The 20,000-nt window shown below is 42.1% G+C and overlaps 1 protein-coding gene across 1 annotated transcript in view; it reads right to left on the bottom strand.

The window, feature by feature from the left end:
• The window catches only part of LOC139373700 (adhesion G protein-coupled receptor B2), a 326,533-nt gene that overhangs the window by 201,627 nt on the left and 104,906 nt on the right, over nucleotides 1-20,000 (bottom strand). The window contains exon 4 of the mRNA XM_071114575.1: nucleotides 5,616-5,777. Coding sequence (XP_070970676.1) covers nucleotides 5,616-5,777 — 162 coding nt within the window. The remainder of the gene's footprint in view (nucleotides 1-5,615; nucleotides 5,778-20,000) is intronic.

Genomic DNA, 20,000 nt, shown 5'->3' with positions numbered 1-20,000 from the left:
GACTGCCAGCCAATAACACAGAGACAGTAGACTGCCAGCCAATAACACAGAGACAGTAGACTGTAACCAGTAACACAGAGACAGTGGACTGTAGCCAATAACACAGCGACAGTAGACTGTAACCAATAACACAGAGACAGTAGACTGTAACCAATAACACAGAGACAGTAGACTGTAGCTAGCCAATAACACAGAGACAGTAGACTGTAGCCAACCAATAACACAGAGACAGTAGACTGTAGCCAGCCAATAACACAGAGACAGTAGACTGTAGCCAACCAATAACACAGAGACAGTAGACTGTAGCCAACCAATAACACAGAGACAGTATACTGAACCAGCCAATAACACAGAGACAGTAGACTGTAACCAACCAATAACACAGAGACAGTAGACTGTAACCAACCAATAACACAGAGACAGTAGACTGTAGCCAGCCAATAACACAGGGACAGTAGACTGTAGCCAGCCAATAACACAGAGACAGTAGACTGTAACCAACCAATAACACAGACAGTAGACTGTAACCAACCAATAACACAGAGACAGTAGACTGTAACCAGCCAATAACACAGAGACAGTAGACTGTAACCAGCCAATAACACAGAGACAGTAGACTGTAACCAGCCAATAACACAGAGACAGTAGACTGTAACCAACCAATAACACAGACAGTAGACTGTAACCAACCAATAACACAGAGACAGTAGACTGTAGCTAGCCAATAACACAGAGACAGTAGACTGTAAACAGCCAATAACACATAGACAGTAGACTGTAACCCATGACACAGAGACTGCCAGCCAATAACACAGAGACAGTAGACTGCCAGCCAATAACACAGAGACAGTAGACTGCCAGCCAATAACACAGAGACAGTAGACTGCCAGCCAATAACACAGAGACAGTAGACTGCCAGCCAATAACACAGAGACAGTAGACTGCCAGCCAATAACACAGAGACAGTAGACTGCCAGCCAATAACACAGAGACAGTAGACTGCCAGCCAATAACACAGAGACAGTAGACTGCCAGCCAATAACACAGAGACAGTAGACTGTAGGTAGTCAATAACACAGAGACAGTAGACTGTAGCCAGCCAATAACACAGAGACAGTGGACTGTAGCCAGCCAATAACACAGAGACAGTAGACTGTAGCCAGACAGTAACACAGAGACAGTAGACTGTAGCCAGCCAATAACACAGAGACGGTAGACTGTAGCCAGACAATAACACAGAGACAGTAGACTGTAGCTAGCCAATAACACAGAGACAGTAGACTGTAGCCAACCAATAACACAGAGACAGTAGACTGTAACCAATAACACAGAGACAGTAGACTGTAACCAGTAACACAGAGACAGTGGACTGTAGCCAATAACACAGCGACAGTAGACTGTAGCCAGCCAATAACACAGAGACAGTAGACTGTAACCAACCAATAACACAGACAGTAGACTGTAACCAACCAATAACACAGAGACAGTAGACTGTAACCAGCCAATAACACAGAGACAGTAGACTGTAACCAGCCAATAACACAGAGACAGTAGACTGTAACCAGCCAATAACACAGAGACAGTAGACTGTAACCAACCAATAACACAGACAGTAGACTGTAACCAACCAATAACACAGAGACAGTAGACTGTAGCTAGCCAATAACACAGAGACAGTAGACTGTAAACAGCCAATAACACATAGACAGTAGACTGTAACCAATGACACAGAGACTGCCAGCCAATAACACAGAGACAGTAGACTGCCAGCCAATAACACAGAGACAGTAGACTGCCAGCCAATAACACAGAGACAGTAGACTGCCAGCCAATAACACAGAGACAGTAGACTGCCAGCCAATAACACAGAGACAGTAGACTGCCAGCCAATAACACAGAGACAGTAGACTGCCAGCCAATAACACAGAGACAGTAGACTGCCAGCCAATAACACAGAGACAGTAGACTGCCAGCCAATAACACAGAGACAGTAGACTGTAACCAGTAACACAGAGACAGTGGACTGTAGCCAATAACACAGCGACAGTAGACTGTAACCAATAACACAGAGACAGTAGACTGTAACCAATAACACAGAGACAGTAGACTGTAGCTAGCCAATAACACAGAGACAGTAGACTGTAGCCAACCAATAACACAGAGACAGTAGACTGTAGCCAGCCAATAACACAGAGACAGTAGACTGTAGCCAACCAATAACACAGAGACAGTAGACTGTAGCCAACCAATAACACAGAGACAGTATACTGAACCAGCCAATAACACAGAGACAGTAGACTGTAACCAACCAATAACACAGAGACAGTAGACTGTAACCAACCAATAACACAGAGACAGTAGACTGTAGCCAGCCAATAACACAGGGACAGTAGACTGTAGCCAGCCAATAACACAGAGACAGTAGACTGTAACCAACCAATAACACAGACAGTAGACTGTAACCAACCAATAACACAGAGACAGTAGACTGTAACCAGCCAATAACACAGAGACAGTAGACTGTAACCAGCCAATAACACAGAGACAGTAGACTGTAACCAGCCAATAACACAGAGACAGTAGACTGTAACCAACCAATAACACAGACAGTAGACTGTAACCAACCAATAACACAGAGACAGTAGACTGTAGCTAGCCAATAACACAGAGACAGTAGACTGTAAACAGCCAATAACACATAGACAGTAGACTGTAACCCATGACACAGAGACTGCCAGCCAATAACACAGAGACAGTAGACTGCCAGCCAATAACACAGAGACAGTAGACTGCCAGCCAATAACACAGAGACAGTAGACTGCCAGCCAATAACACAGAGACAGTAGACTGCCAGCCAATAACACAGAGACAGTAGACTGCCAGCCAATAACACACAGACAGTAGACTGCCAGCCAATAACACAGAGACAGTAGACTGCCAGCCAATAACACAGAGACAGTAGACTGCCAGCCAATAACACAGAGACAGTAGACTGCCAGCCAATAACACAGAGACAGTAGACTGCCAGCCAATAACACAGAGACAGTAGACTGTAGCCAGCCAATAACACAGAGACAGTAGACTGCCAGCCAATAACACAGAGACAGTAGACTGTAACCAGCCAATAACACAGAGACAGTAGACTGCCAGCCAATAACACAGAGACAGTAGACTGTAACCAGCCAATAACACAGAGACAGTAGACTGCCAGCCAATAACACAGAGACAGTAGACTGTAACCAGCCAATAACACAGAGACAGTAGACTGCCAGCCAATAACACAGAGACAGTAGACTGTAACCAGCCAATAACACAGAGACAGTAGACTGCCAGCCAATAACACAGACCAACAAGGAACATGCAGTACGTAGGTATATTCTAATAAATGACACACAAAGATATTCAAAAGTTTTTCAGGGTATAGGACGGCAGGTATAGAGATTTATAAAACACATACAGATAGCAGAAACAAACAAATGATAACAACCCAATTATTGAAACACAGCACCATATGGTCGTTAATGCACTTGTTTTAAGACATTGTGACACAGACTTCAAAACAAAGAGCGACTTCAAGTCTTGGATAGTGATGTTCACCCTGTAGCAGCTTTACCTCTACCAGTTGGACAGATGTGTTCTATAAGTCAAATGTATGGAATTTGAACATATGAATGTACATGGGACGCAATGGCATGATTGTCCAATGGTTACATGCTAGACAGATACAACATCTGTTCTGTGACAGGCTGCAATCACTGTCAATCAAAGCTTGCCCTGCCCCTTATTCTGAGTGTCCTCCAAAGATCCTCAATTACTTTGATTGGCCCACCCCATTCCTCTCCAATGGAGTTCTAATAACAGCTCTACACCAAACGGCTCGGCACCAAATTGGAATAGAGCCATCCAGTGCACTTGACAATGAGATTGGAATGCAGCCACACAATGATTAATCACTCCTCCTGACAAGGTAATAGGTAATATCAAAGAGACAGAGCAATGAAACACTGTAGAAACCCAAAAGAGAGGGAAATTATGAAAAAAAGAAATGAAAAGCAAAGAAATAAAAAGAAATTAAGACTGAAAGAACGAAATGGAAGAAAGAACGGATGAAAAAACAAGAAAACAAACCTAGCCAGAGGAGTAGAAACCACTGTAAAGCAACAACTTTACTGTCTCTCAATCTGTGCTGAAACTGAGCTTTCTATTATGGATCTAAGAGATGAGCAGAGATTTATAAAGAGTACTGTAGTAAAAATGGAGATGTCAGCCTGATCGTATTGAACAAGACAGGACAGGACATATGGGGACTGAGTGAGTAATATGACAGTGTAGAAACTAAGTAGTGACACATAGATATAGGATAACAGAGTTAGAAAGGGATGTGGAGAATGATACGAAAAGAGGATATCAAGAGAAAGACAGAGGAACAGAGACAACGACAGAGAGAGAGAAAGAGGTGCATGACGTATTATGTAGATGATATATGGTAGGCAGAGAGAGAGGGAGAAAGAGGAGAGAGAGTGAGAGCGAGAGAGAGCGAGAGAGAGAGAGAGAGAGAGAGAGGGAGAAAGAGGAGTGAGAGTGAGAGCGAGAGAGAGCGAGAGAGAGAGAGAGAGAGAGAGAGGGAGAAAGAGGAGAGAGAGTGAGAGCGAGAGAGAGCGAGAGAGAGAGAGATAGCGAGAGAGATGGAGAGAGAGAGGGAGAGAGAGAGAGGGGGGGAGAGAGAGAGAGAGAGAGAGAGAGAGAGAGAGAGAGAGAGAGAGAGAGGGAGAGAGTGAGAGGGAGAGAGAGAGAGATTGAGAGAGAGAGAGAGAGAAAAACAGGTAGATTGAGTATATACAGTGTGTATAAGAGATGGTACTGAATGAGACAATACTATGTTGCTGAGTTTGGTCTGTGTCTCAGGCCCTTCACAGAAGGAGAGGCAGAGGGACAGACTGACCAATGGACAGAGAGATAGACAGACATATATATAGATAGAGGTGTATATGTACAGTACCAGTCAAAAGTTTGAACACACCTACTCTTTCAATGTGTTTTCTTTATTTTTACTATTTTCTACATTGTAGAATAATAGTGAAGACATCAAAACTATGAAATAACACATGCAGAATCATGCAGTAACCAAAAAAGTGTTAAACAATCTATATATATTTTATATTTGAGATTCTTCAAAGTAGCCACCCTTTGCCTTGATGACAGCTTTGTACACTCTTGGCATTCTCTCAACCAGCTTCACCTGGAATGACTTTTCAACAGCCTTGAAGGAGTTCCCACATATGCTGAGCACTTGTTGGCTGCTTTTCCTTCACTCTGCGGTCCAACTCATCCCAAACCATCTTAATTGGGTTCAGGTAAGGTGATTGTGGAGACCAGGTCATCTGATGCAGAACTCCATCACTCTCCTTCTTGGTCAAATAGCCCTTACACATCCTGGAGGCCCTTACACATCCTGGAGGCCCTTACACATCCTGGAGGCCCTTACACAGCCTGGAGGTTTTGATGTCTTCCCTATTATTCTACAATATAAAAAAATAGTAAAAATAAAGAAAATCCCTTGAATGAGTAGGTGTGTCCAAACTTTTGACTGGTACTGTATATGAGATGGTACTAACCGGGACACACTGCTATGTTGCAGAGTTTGGTCTGTTTCTCAGGCCCTCCACAGAGCTTGGCCTCTCCTCCGCTCACACAGTTCCTGGTTCGGGTCCTGGAGCCCCGCCCACACGTGACAGAACAAAGGCTCCATGACGACCACTCCTCCCACAGCCCATGGACTGCAACACCCAGAGACAGACAGGCACACACAGCCAATGGGGATGAGAGAATGAGAGCTAGGAGGTGTGTGGATTTGCATGTTATAGCCAATGAGGACAGAGAATGGACGAGGAGGAGGGTCCCACCCCCTGTTACAACCATTAGGGTTAGAGAATGTGAGCTTGGAGGCGGGATCATAACTCCTGTCAGCAAAGGGGTTAGAGGATGAGACAAAAAGTGAGTAAATGAACACTAGCACAACTCTCAAAAGAACCAACAGTAACGCAGATGGCACAGAGGTAAGATGTGGCCCTCGCCACCTCTCCATATTGTTCAAACCAGGAAAGAACACGCTCCAAGCTACCCAAAACCTTAAGCTCCACCTGCAGCTGTTACGAAGGACTGGGCCGCGCTCAGAAGATCACAACGTTGAAGTACGTTCCCGAGAAATGGATTTATACACAGTGAGTATGACATGATCATAAAGTACATTCCAAATTGATTAAAACATACTATACTTTTGGTCATTAAAATGTCATGTTGAGGGCACAGCATTATCAGATTCTGATCAGCAATATGGTTAAACATTCATCAACTTGCTCATTCAAATGATGTGATGCCGTCTATTTCATATATGTTAATGAACATATTGAAAGAACCTGGGACAGTATTCATAAAGCCTCTCAGAGTTGCCAGGTCACAGTTGTAAATGAGAACTTGTTCTCAGCTAGCCTACCTGGTTAAATAAAGGTTAAATATTATTTTTTTTTAAAGTATGGGTGCTGATCTAGGATCAGTTTAGCCTTTTAAACATAATGAATACGGCAGCAAAACTGATCCTATAGAATACGGCGGCCTGGTTTTCTGAGAGGAAGCTCTCTTGTTCTTACCGCTCTGAGTAGAAGTTGCTTATGGGCACAGGTCTAGGATCAGTTAACTGTTCCAAATTAAACTTGTTTACCAAAAGGGTTTACCAAGAGGGACCTAAGATCAGTGTCTTGGAGCAAAGTCCTCCTCTGTGCAATAGAGTTGTATAGAGGGCTCATCTTTGAAATCTACTAAAATGGGCAAGTGAGTCCTTTATCCAACTCTATGAATAGGACTGGCAGTTAGTCGTGGGACAGTGTTGAGTTATGGCATGCTGGGGGTGAAGTGTTGAGGAACCAGAGCAGCACAATGCGGAGAAACACAACACGCCAGCGTACGCAATACACTGCAAACCAGTAAGACAAATACAACAATACAACACCACATGCCCACAGGTAATAGACATACTGTGTATGTCCACAGAACCAGACACATACAGATCACTATAACCAGACTAGTCGTAAGAAAGGAGGAAAACATACATAGCTGGAGAGAAGAGGAGTGAGGGATGGAGAGATAGGGAGAAGATAGGGAGAAGATAGGGAGAAGATAGGGAGAAGATAGGGAGAAGATAGGGAGAAGATAGGGAGAAGATAGGGAGAAGATAGGGAGAAGATAGGGAGAAGATAGGGAGAAGATAGGGAGAAGATAGGGAAAATACATGGATTTTGGAAGTATGAACGGACAATCTTATGGCAGTATGAGATTTGAAGACACAAAGGCAGAGGTGAAGGAAAATAGAAAATGCATTCTAATGAGTCAGAGATTTTGAAGGTGTGCATAGTTTTAACACTTTGGGGAATATTGAATGAGAGAGATGGAAAGAGTGAGAAATGTTTTTTAAATACATTAATAGAGGGAGAAAAGGCTGACGGGAGGGGTGTTGAAAGACAATGTGAGATATATGAGATATATGAGGAATGAGAAAAAAATAAGATGATTAAAGAAGAATTAGAAAGAGATGAGAGAGAGAGAGAGAGAGAGAGAGAGATGGGGAGAGAGAAGAATATCTGCCTGGTCTGCTTAGCCATGAAAAAAAGCCAAACAGTTGGTTTTAAGCATCCTCTGAGAGCAAAACTTAAGGTACATTGTTAATACAATCACTGATTCTTTATGTAATCAACTAACTCCATCCTGAGAATATTGAGCTGCTAATGTAAGCACAGACGACAGGAAACGTCTCCATCCAAACGGTTCACTAGAGGGCCCTTAAAAAGCAGCTGGATACTTGTTAAACATTGTCTATTCATCTACAAGGAATCGGGCTCAGATTCACTGGCAACATCTTGAATGGAGAGTAGTTAGAATCCAATTAATTACTAGAGCTAAAGCGATCTATTTCACACCAATAAAGCATCCTTACACTCTTAGAAAAAAAGGTTTCAAAAGGGAACATTGGCTGTTCCATCTAAATGCCACTGATTTTTGTTTTTTAATTATATATATTTTTTAGGGGGTAGATCAGCTTTCATATTGCAGATAGATTGTAGCTTTAATCAATGTATTTGTCTGCATCATTTCCAATCCCTCATACATTATAGGGGCTAAATATAAATATTGATATATACAGTTGAAGTCAGAAGTTTACATCGAAGCCATATACATTTAAACTCAGTTTTTCACATTTAATCCTAGTAAAAATTATCTGCCTTAGGTCAGTTAGGATCACCACTTTATTTTAAGAATGTGAAATGTCAAAATAATAGTAGAGAGAATGATTTATTTCAGCTTTTATTTCTTTCATCACATTCCCATTGGGTCAGAAGTTTACATACACTCAATTAGTATTTGGTTGATTTGCCTTTACATTGTTTCACTTGGGTCAAACATTTTGGGTAGCCTTCCACAAGCTTCCCACAATAAGTTGGGTGAATTTTGGCTCATTCCTCCTGATAGAGCTGGTGTAACTGAATCAAGTTGATAGGCCTCCTTGCTCGCACATGCTTTTTCAGTTCTGCCCACACATTTTCTACAGGATTGAGGTCAGGGCTTTGTCATGGCCACTCCAATACCTTGACATTTTGCCACAACTTTGGAAGTATGCTTGGGATCATTGACCATTTGGAAGACTGATGTCTTGAGATGTTGCTTCAATATATCCACATAATTTCCCTCCCTCATGATGCCTTCTATTTTGTGAAGTGCACCAGCCCCTCCTGCAGCAAAGCACCTCCATAACATGATGCTGCCAAATGTCCTAACCGACTTGCCAAAACTATAGTTTGTTAAGAAGACATTTGTGGAGTGATTGAAAACTAGTTTTAAAAACTGTACCTAAGTGTATGTAAACTTCCGACTTCAACTGTATATATAGTACATACATATAAATACATATACATACAAATACACATACAGACATGCATATATACAGTGGGCCGAACAAGTATTTGATACAATGCCGATTTTACAGTTTTAACTACTTACAAAGCATGTAGAGGTCTGTAATTTTTATCATATTTGTACTTCAACTGTGGGAGACGGAATCTAAAACAAGAATCCAGAAAATCACATTGTATGATTTTTAAGTAATTCATTTTCATTTTATTGCATGACATAAGTATTTGATACATCAGAAAAGCAGAACTTAATATTTGGTACAGAAACCTTTGTTTGCAATTACAGAGATCATACGTTTCCTGTAGTTCTTGACCAGGTTTGCACACACTGCAGCAGGGATTTTGGCCCACTCCTCCATACAGACCTTCTCCAGATCCTTCAGATTTTGGGGCTGTCGCTGGGCAATACGGTTCAGGTCTGGAGACTGGCTAGGCCACTCCAGGGCCTTGAGATGCTTCTTACGGAGCCACTCCTTAGTTGCCCTGGCTGTGTGTTTTGGGTCGTTGTCATGCTGGAAGACCCAGCCACGACCCATCTTCAATGCTCTTATTGAGGGAAGGAGGTTGTTGGCCAAGATCTCGCGATACATGGCCCCATCCATCCTCCCCTCAATACGGTGCAGTCGTCCTGTCCCCTTTGCAGAAAAGCATCCCCAAAGAATGATGTTTCCACCACCATGCTTCACGGTTGGGATGGTGTTCTTGGAGTTGTACTCATCCTTCTTCTTCCTCCAAACACAGCGAGTGGAGTTTAGACCAAAAAGCTCTGTTTTTGTCTCATCAGACCACACGACCATCACCCATTCCTCCTCTGGATCATCCAGATGGTCATTGGCAAACTTCAGACGGGCCTGGACATGCGCTGGCTTGAGCAGGGGGACCTTGCGTGCGCTGCAGGATTTTAATCCATGACGGCGTAGTATGTTACTAATGGTTTTCTTTGAGACTGTGATCCCAGCTCTCTTCAGGTCATTGACCAGGTCCTGCTGTGTAGTTCTGGGCTGATCCCTCACCTTCCTCATGATCATTGATGCCCCACGAGGTGAGATCTTGCATGGAGCCCCAGACCGAGCGTGATTGACTGTCATCTTGAACTTCTTCCATTTTCTAATAATTGTGCCAACAGTTGTTTCCTTCTCACCAAGCTGCTTGCATATTGTCCTGTAGCCCATCCCATCCCAGCCTTGTGCAGGTCTACAATTGAATCCCTGATGTCCTTACACAGCTCTCTGGTCTTGGCCATTGTGGAGAGGTTGGAGTCTGTTTGATTGAGTGTGTGGACTTTACATGGACTTTATATTTGCCAATTGGATCCTGTTTCAGTAATAATGAAATCAGACATTCTTGTTGAGTGTCCGATAATCGATCATTTATATAGGAGTGGTTAAAACATGCTAATAACAGTCCTCTGAGTCTATCAAAAAAGGTTTGCTATACCTCAACTGGTATGCCATCCAGCCCTGGCGTTTTCCCGAACTTAAAGGCTTTAATTGCATCAAGAAGTTCCTCCTCTGTAATTTGGCCTTCACATGAGTCATTCTGCACAGCTGTTAATTTTACATTATTAATAGGAAAAAATCCATACAATTAGCTTTGGTTAGTGGAGATGGAGGAGACTGAAACGAAAACATATGCTTAAATTCCTTTACTTTCTCTTTCAAAATATAGTTTGGGGACTCCATCATTTGTAACAAGTTTCGGTAAATCCTTTTTGGTCGCATTTCTATGTTGAAGATTAAAACAGAATTTCGCTTTATTTTATAATATATTACAGTGGATTTTTCTTAAATATGTTCCTCCATTAATTTTTTTGTTTCCTATAACTTATTCTGTGCCTTTATGGTACAGTTTTTATTGCGATCTATCTGTTCTGTTAGTCCTTCAATTTCCTTCGTTAATATGGACTCTTATGATCTAAATTGTTTTTGTTTTAGTTATGAGTACTGAAAGGGTTTCACATGAAACCAAAAAGGGTTCCACCTGGAAACAAAAGGTTCCTTCAAAGGGTTCTCCTATGGGGAAAGTAAAAAAAAAACGTTTTAGGTTCTAGATAGCACCTTTTTTTCTAAGAGTGTAGGTAGAATAGAGGGGATTGGAGGTAAGGATTACAGGAAAGAGACAGGAAAGAGAGAGAAAGACAGAGGCAGAGAAATGAAGGAGAGCGATAAGACTGGTGCATTATAAACTGAACAGACAGAAAGGGGCATCCAAGTTCGTCAGACTGATAGATCACCAAGCATCTGTAGAGGATGGATGTCATTGTTGGGTAAATGAGTAGGTGATAAAAACACAGTGAGATACAGTACCTTCAGAAAGTATTTACACCCCTTGACTTGTTCTATATTTTGTTGTGTTACAGCTTGAATTTAAAAATGATTACATTTAGATTGTATGTCACTGGCCTAAACACAATATCACATAATGTCAAAGTGGAAATATGTTATGTAAATAATTGTAAATAAGAATTTGTTTTTAACTGACTTGCTTGGATATAAAATAAAAAGTTCACGACTGAAAATGTGTTTAACAAGTCACATAATATGTCACATGCTCACTCTGCGTGTAATAATAGTGTTTAACATGATGTTTGAATGACTACCTCATCTCTGTTCCCCACACGTACAATTATCTGTAAGGTCCCTCAGTTGACCAGTGAATTTCAATCACAGATTTAACCACATAGACCAGGGAGGTTTTCCAATGCTTCTTAAAGAAGGGTACATACATATTTTGGTAGATGGGTACAGTGCCTTGCGAAAGTATTCGGCCCCCTTGAACTTTGCAACCTTAAGCCACATTTCAGGCTTCAAACATAAAGATATAAAACTGTATTTTTTTGTGAAGAATCAACAACAAGTGGGACACAATCATGAAGTGGAACGACATTTATTGAATATTTCAAACTTTTTTAACAAATCAAAAACTGAAAAATTGGGCGTGCAAAATTATTCAGCCCCCTTAAGTTAATACTTTGTAGCGCCTCCTTTTGCTGCGATTACAGCTGTAAGTCGCTTGGGGTATGTCTCTATCAGTTTTGCACATCGAGAGACTGACATTTTTTCCCATTCCTCCTTGCAAAACAGCTCGAGCTCAATGAGGTTGGATGGAGAGCATTTGTGAACAGCAGTTTTCAGTTCATTCCACAGATTCTCGATTGGATTCAGGTCTGGACTTTGACTTGGCCATTCTAACACCTGGATATGTTTATTTTTGAACCATTCCATTGTAGATTTTGCTTTATGTTTTGGATCATTGTCTTGTTGGAAGACAAATCTCCGTCCCAGTCTCAGGTCTTTTGCAGACTCCATCAGGTTTTCTTCCAGAATGGTCCTGTATTTGGCTCCATCCATCTTCCCATCAATTTTAACCATCTTCCCTGTCCCTGCTGAAGAAAAGCAGGCCCAAACCATGATGCTGCCACCACCATGTTTGACAGTGGGGATGGTGTGTTCAGGGTGATGAGCTGTGTTGCTTTTACGCCAAACATAACGTTTTGCATTGTTGCCAAAAAGTTCAATTTTGGTTTCATCTGACCAGAGCACCTTCTTCCACATGTTTGGTGTGTCTCCCAGGTGGCTTGTGGCAAACTTTAAACAACACTTTTTATGGATATCTTTAAGAAATGGCTTTCTTCTTGCCACTCTTCCAAAAAGGCCAGATTTGTGCAATATACGACTGATTGTTGTCCTATGGACAGAGTCTCCCACCTCAGCTGTAGATCTCTGCAGTTCATCCTGAGTGATCATGGGCCTCTTGGCTGCATCTCTGATCAGTCTTCTCCTTGTATGAGCTGAAAGTTTAGAGGGACGGCCAGGTCTCGGTAGATTTGCAGTGGTCTGATACTCCTTCCATTTCAATATTATCGCTTGCACAGTGCTCCTTGGGATGTTTAAAGCTTGGGAAATCTTTTTGTATCCAAATCCGGCTTTAAACTTCTTCACAACAGTATCTCGGACCTGCCTGGTGTGTTCCTTGTTCTTCATGATGCTCTCTGCGCTTTTAACGGACCTCTGAGACTATCACAGTGCAGGTGCATTTATACAGAGACTTGATTACACACAGGTGGATTGTATTTATCATCATTAGTCATTTAGGTCAACATTGGATCATTCAGAGATCCTCACTGAACTTCTGGAGAGAGTTTGCTGCACTGAAAGTAAAGGGGCTGAATAATTTTGCACGCCCAATTTTTCAGTTTTTGATTTGTTAAAAAAGTTTGAAATATCCAATAAATGTCGTTCCACTTCATGATTGTGTCCCACTTGTTGATGATTCTTCACAAAAAAATACAGTTTTATATCTTTATGTTTTAAGCCTGAAATGTGGCAAAAGGTCGCAAAGTTCAAGGGGGCCGAATACTTTCGCAAGGCACTGTATTTATTTATTTTAAACAGACATTGAATATCCCTTTAATCCCTTTAAGTAATGAAGTTATTCATTACACTTTGGATGGTGTATCAATACTGCAAATATTGTACAATCCAGGTGTGGAACTTACCCAGAAAGACTCACAGCTTTAATTGCTGCCAAAGATGATTCTAACATGTTTTCACTCAGGGTTGTATTTAATTTATTTCAATAAATGTGCAAAAACATGTTTTAATTTTGTCATTATGGGGTATTTTGTGATGATGGGTGACGTTTTTTATTAATTTAAATCATTTTGAATTCAGGCTGTAACAGACCAAAATGTGAAATAAGTCAAGGGTAAGAATACTTTCTGAATGCACTGGAGCCAGACACCTGCAAATGCACACACACAAACACGCACCCACGCACACACACACACACACACACACACACACACACACACACACACACACACACACACACACACACACACACACACACACACACACTATAACACCAGGGTGTAGAGAGGGTTATATCACTGGGGTGTAGAGAGGGTTATATCACTGGGGTGTAGAGAGGGTTATAACACTGGGGTGTAGAGAGAGTTTATAACACAGGGGTGTAGAGAGGGTTATATCACTGGAGTGTAGAGAGGGTAATATCACTGGAGTGTAGAGTGGGTTATATCACTGGGGTGTAAAGAGGGTTATAACACTGGGGTGTAAAGAGGGTTATAACACTGGAGTGTAAAGAGGGTTATAACACTGGGGTGTAAAGAGGGTTATAACACTGGGGTGTAAAGAGGGTTATATCACTGGGGTATAAGAGGATTATAACACTGAAGTATAAAGAGGGTTATAACACTGGGGTGTAAAGAGGGTTATAACACTGGGGTATAAAGAGGGTTATAACACTGGGATGTAAAGAGGGTTATATCACTGGGGTATAAAGAGGGTTATAACACTGGGGTATAAAGAGGGTTATAACACTGGGGTGTAAAGAGGGTTATATCACTGGGGTATAAAGAGGGTTATAACACTGGGGTATAAAGATGGTTATAACACTGGGGTATAAAGAGGGTTATAACACTGGGGTGTAAAGAGGGTTATAACACTGGGGTATAAAGAGGGTTATAAAACATGAATTGTGTACAGCTCCTTGTGACATGGGGCAGTGTATTATCATGCTGAAACATGAATGATGGCGGCGGATGAATGGAATGACAATGGGCCTCAGGATCTCGTCACAGTATCTCTGTGCAATCAAACTGCCATTGATAAAATGCAATTGTGTTTGCCTGCCCATTCCATAACCCCACCACCATCATGGCACTCTGTTCACAATGTTGACATCAGCAAACCGCTCGCACACACAATGCCATACAATTGAAACCGGGATTCATCTGTGAAGAGCACACTTCTCCAGTGTGTCAGTGGCCATAGAAGGTGAGCATTTTCCCACTGAAGTTGGTTACGATGCCGAACTGCAGTCAAGTCAAGACCCTGGTGAGGACGACAAGCACGCAGATGAGCTTTCTGACAGATTGTGCAGAAATTATTTGGTTGTGCAAACCCACTGTTTCATCAGCTGTCTGGGTGGCTGATCTCAGACGATCCCGCAGGTGAAGAAGCCAGATGTGGAGGTCCTGGGCTGGCGTGGTTAAACGTGGTCTGTGGTTGTGAAGCCGGTAGGACGTACTGCCAAATTCTCTAAAACGACATTGGAAGTGGCTTATGATAAAGAAATTAACATTAAATTATATGGCAATAGCTCTGGTGGACATTCCTGCAGTCAGCATGCCAATTGCATGGTCCTTCAAAATTGAGACTGTGGCACTGTGTTGTGTGAAAAAAACACATTTTAGAGTGGCCTTTTATTGTGCCCAGCACAAGGTGCACCTGTGTAATGATCATGCTGTTTAATCAGCTTCTTGATATGCCACACCTGTCAGTGGATGGATTATCTTGGCAACGGAGAAATGCTCACTAACAGGGATGTAAGCAAATTAGTGAAATATCCCCCCAAAATGCTAACCTCCTCTGTTATTATAATGGACAAAGCTTAGCATGTCTTGGGGCTATGATATTTATGACTCTGTAACTTCTCACATTATTCACAATTCATTCAGGATTATCCTTTAAGCATGTTAGAATTCAAATCAATGTAGATGTTTTTAGAAACATTCTATATGTTATATGTTAAATAAATATTCTATATATTCTATAAATAAATCAATAACATATATTTTTTAAATGACACAATACATTATTAATATTATTACATTATTTACCATTTGTAAGGTTCTGTACTTATTTTCTTAGTCAACCTTGTGTTCTGTTTCTTTGTGTTCTTGAACGTAGCCCTGTCTTTCATTTTTGTTCATTGATTTCACCTGTGTTAGTTACTCACCTGGTCTCATCAGCTCCTTATTTACTTCAGTTCATTCTGTTTGTGCCTTTGTGAGGTATTGTTCATTTTGACTCTACCAAGCAGTTTCCTAGCTCGTTTGTGAGAACCAGTTATAGCATTCAGTCCTAGTTCTGATTCACCTGCCTGTTTGCCTACCTGTGCATGACCATTGCCTGCCTCTGACCACGATTCCTGCATTCTGCAAAGGCGAAATAAACTCCTGCCGTGCTCTGCGCCTGAATCTACACCCTTTTCTCCCTGAGTATTCATTACACCATTAATTTCTACTGGGTACTAAATAATGTGAAAGACAACCAAAATAAACAGCAAATGGGTACAGCAAACTCTCGTGTTGGGACAAAATACCTAACATTTTATTACTTTAATACACATATAAGTGAATTTGTTTAAATACCTTTGGTCCCCTAAAATGGGTGGACAATGTACAAAAAGTGCTGTAATTTCTAAACAGTTTACCCAATATGGATAATGAAGAGCTGACAGTCTGCAGTTTAGTCATTGTATTATTTCAAAACTGTAACACTGGGGTATAGTGAGGGTTAAAACACTGGGGTATAGTGAGGGTTAAAACACTGTGGTGTAGTGAGGTTTAAAACACTGGGGTGTAGTCAGGTTTAAAACACTGGGGTGTAGTGAGGTTTAAAACACTGGGATGTAGTGAGGTTTAAAACACTGGGGTGTAGTGAGGTTTAAAACACTGGGTGTAGTGAGGTTTAAAACACTGGGGTGTAGTGAGGTTTAAAACACTGGGTGAAGTGAGGTTTAAAACACTGGGATGTAGTGAGGTTTAAAACACTGGGGTGTAGTGAGGTTTAAAACACTGGGGTGTAGTGAGGTTTAAAACACTGGGGTGTAGTGAGGTTTAAAACACTCGGGTGTAGTGAGGTTTAAAACACTGGGGTGTAGTGAGGTTTAAAACACTGGGGTGTAGTGAGGTTTAAAACACTGGGGTGTAGTGAGGTTTAAAACACTGGGATGTAGTGAGGTTTAAAACACTGGGGTGTAGTGAGGTTTAAAACACTGGGATGTAGTGAGGTTTAAAACACTGGGGTGTAGTGAGGTTTAAAACACTGGGGTGTAGTGAGGTTTAAAACACTGGGGTGTAGTGAGGTTTAAAACACTGGGATGTAGTGAGGTTTAAAACACTGGGATGTAGTGAGGTTTAAAACACTGGGATGCAGTGAGGGTTAAAACACTGGGGTGTAGTGAGGATTAAAACACTGGGGTATAGTGAGGTTTAAAACACTGGGATGTAGTGAGGTTTAAAACACTGGGGTGTAGTGAGGGTTAAAACACTGGGATGTAGTGAGGTTTAAAACACTGGGATGTAGTGAGGTTTAAAACACTGGGATGTAGTGAGGTTTAAAACACTGGGGTGGAGCTAGCTTTAAATTACTGGGGTGTAGTGAGGGTTAAAACACTGGTGTGTAGTGAGGGTTAAAACACTGGGGTATAGTGAGGGTTAAAACACTGGGGTGTAGTGAGGGTTAAAACACTGGGGTATGGTGAGGGTTAAAACACTGGGGTATAGTGATGGTTAAAACACTGGGGTGTAGCACCACCTACTGGTCAGAGGGAGAATATATCCCATTAGCCTGGAACATTGATCATCTTGCAAGACAAGGAATGAGTGAATAAGTGACACAGTATCCAGTGACAATCCCCATGTAGAGTGTTACTTACTACCACATACCCACAGACACTATGTGGAAACAGTAGTGCAGGAAGGGAGCAGGAGTTTGAGACACACAGTAAAAAGCATCAGGAGTGAACACACACACCAGTGGAGGCTTCTCAGGGGAGGACGGCTCATAATAATGTCTGGAACGGAGCAAATGGAATGGCATCAAACACATGGAAACCATATGTTTGATGTTGTTGATACCTTTCCACTTATTCCACTTCAGCCATTACCACGAGCCCATCCTCCCCAATTAAGGTGCCACCAACCTCCTGTGACACACACACCTATAGCCTGGTGTGTTTGTCTGGCACAATATACCAGAGCCTTTTTACGCATTTGCAAATGAGCCCAGAGAGCACTCAACCAAGGCTACGAGAAAGAGCAAGGCCAAAGGTCATATCAGAGAAATTAAACAAACAATGCAGAGCGCCCAGGGAATACGGAGAAATATGTTTACAAAAGAACAACACACACATGCAGACAGACACACAGACCTTCGCTAAGCCACCGCCATGACAATGATCACTGGCAACTTGGACAACTTGAGACACCAGGCGGCACTTCACACAGTCCCACACACATGCATACAACCACGCGCAGACACACATACACACACACACACACACACACACACACACACACACACACACAAAGAAACACACACACACACAAATAAACACAGGCAAACATAAGTTCCCTTTCTCTCGAACGATCACGTCCCTAGCTCAAAGACTAGTATACTGACCACACTGTCAATACTGTACACGGTCGTTCCCTCTACTCCTTTATAAAATTATATACACTACATGAAAAAATTATGTAGACACCTGATCGTTGAACATCTCATTCCAAAATCATGGCCATTACACTGTAATATGGAGTTGGTCCCCCCTTTGCTGCTATAACAGCCTCCACTCTTCTGGGAAGGCTTTCCCATTGTTGTTGGAACAATGCTCCAGGGACTTGCTTCCATTCAGCCAGAAGAACATCGGTGAGGCCTGGCTCGCAGTAGAAGTTCCAATTCATCCCAAAGCTGTTTGATGGGGTTGAGATCAAGGCTCTGTGCAGGCCAGTCAAGTTCTTCAACTCCAATCTTGACAAACCATTTCTGTATGGAAGTTGCTTTGTGCACAGGGGCATTGTCATGCTGAAACAAGAAAGGGCCTTCCCCAATCTGTTGCCACAAAGTTGGAAACACAGAATGGTCTGGAATGTCATAGTATGCTGAAGCATTAAGATTTCCCTTCGCTGGAACTAAGGGGCCTAGCCCGATCTACCCCATTAGCCTGGAACATTGATCACATTCGGGCAGGTAGTGGTCTCCTGGCACCTGCCAAACCTAGATTAGTCCGTCGGACTGCCAGATGGTGAAGCATGATTCATCACTCCAGAGAACGTGTTTCCACTGCTCCAGAGTCCAATGACTGAGAGCTTTACACCACTCCAGCCAACGCTTGCCATTACGCATGGTGATCTTCGGCTTAGGACGAACAGTTATTGTGCTGACATTGTTTCCAGAGGCAGTTTGGAACTCGGTAGTGAGTTTTGTAACTGAGGACATATGATTTTTACGCTCTACATGCATCAGCACTTGGTGGTCCCATTCTGTGAGCTTGTGTGGCCTACCACTTCACGTCTGAGCCGCTCCTAGATGTTTCCACCCTACAATAACAGCACTTACAGTTGACCGGGTCAGCTCAAGAAGGGCAGAAATTTGAGGAACTGACTTGTTTGTGCTACGTTGAAGTCACTGAGCTCTTCAGTACGGCCATTCCACTGCCAATGTTTGTCTATGGAGATTGCATGACTGTGTGCTCGATTTTATACACCTGTCAAATCAAATCAGCAACGGGTGTGGCTGAAATAGCTGAATCTACTCATTTGAAGGAGTGTCCACATACTTTTGTATATATAGTGTATATTTTGGTAGAAAAAAGTATTGGGTTGCATTTTGATATGGTGTAATCAGCTCTATTTCAAGTAATGCATTATTGGATGTGCATGTGTGCATGTGTGTGTGTGTCTCTTTCTGTGTGTGTGTGTGTCTCTCTCTTTCTGTGTGTGTCTCTCTCTCTTTCTATGTGTTTGTGTCTCTCTCTTTCTATGTGTGTGTGTCTCTCTCTTTCTGTGTGTGTCTCTCTCTTTCTGTGTGTGTGTGTGTGTCTCTCTCTCTTTCTCTGTGTGTGTGTGTCTCTCTCTCTTTCTGTGTGCTTGTGTGTTTTTTTCCTTCTGGGTGTGTGTGTGTGTGTCTCTCTCTCTCTCTCTTTCTGTGTGTGTGTCTCTCTCTTTCCGTGTGTGTGTGTGTGTGTTTGTCAATTAAATCAGGGGACGCACATGGAGAATGACATGAATAACATGATGATTTGTTTACAGTGAAAGCCGGGGGACTACATTATTCAACAACGATTCAAATACTTCACTATGTGTGTGAAGGTGTATATCTGTGTGTGTGTGTGTGTGTGTGTGTGTGTGTGTGTGTGTGTGTGTGTGTGTGTGTGTGTGTGTGTGTGTGACCATTTGTGATCTAATGTAGCTGTGTGTGACTGAAAGGATGCATGTAGAGCAACTGTCCC

Source organism: Oncorhynchus clarkii, chromosome 18 (assembly GCF_045791955.1).
Source record: "Oncorhynchus clarkii lewisi isolate Uvic-CL-2024 chromosome 18, UVic_Ocla_1.0, whole genome shotgun sequence".
NCBI classification, from domain to species: domain Eukaryota; kingdom Metazoa; phylum Chordata; class Actinopteri; order Salmoniformes; family Salmonidae; genus Oncorhynchus; species Oncorhynchus clarkii.
Note: the sequence above shows the minus strand (reverse complement) of the source record. Positions and strands in the feature narration are given on the sequence as shown.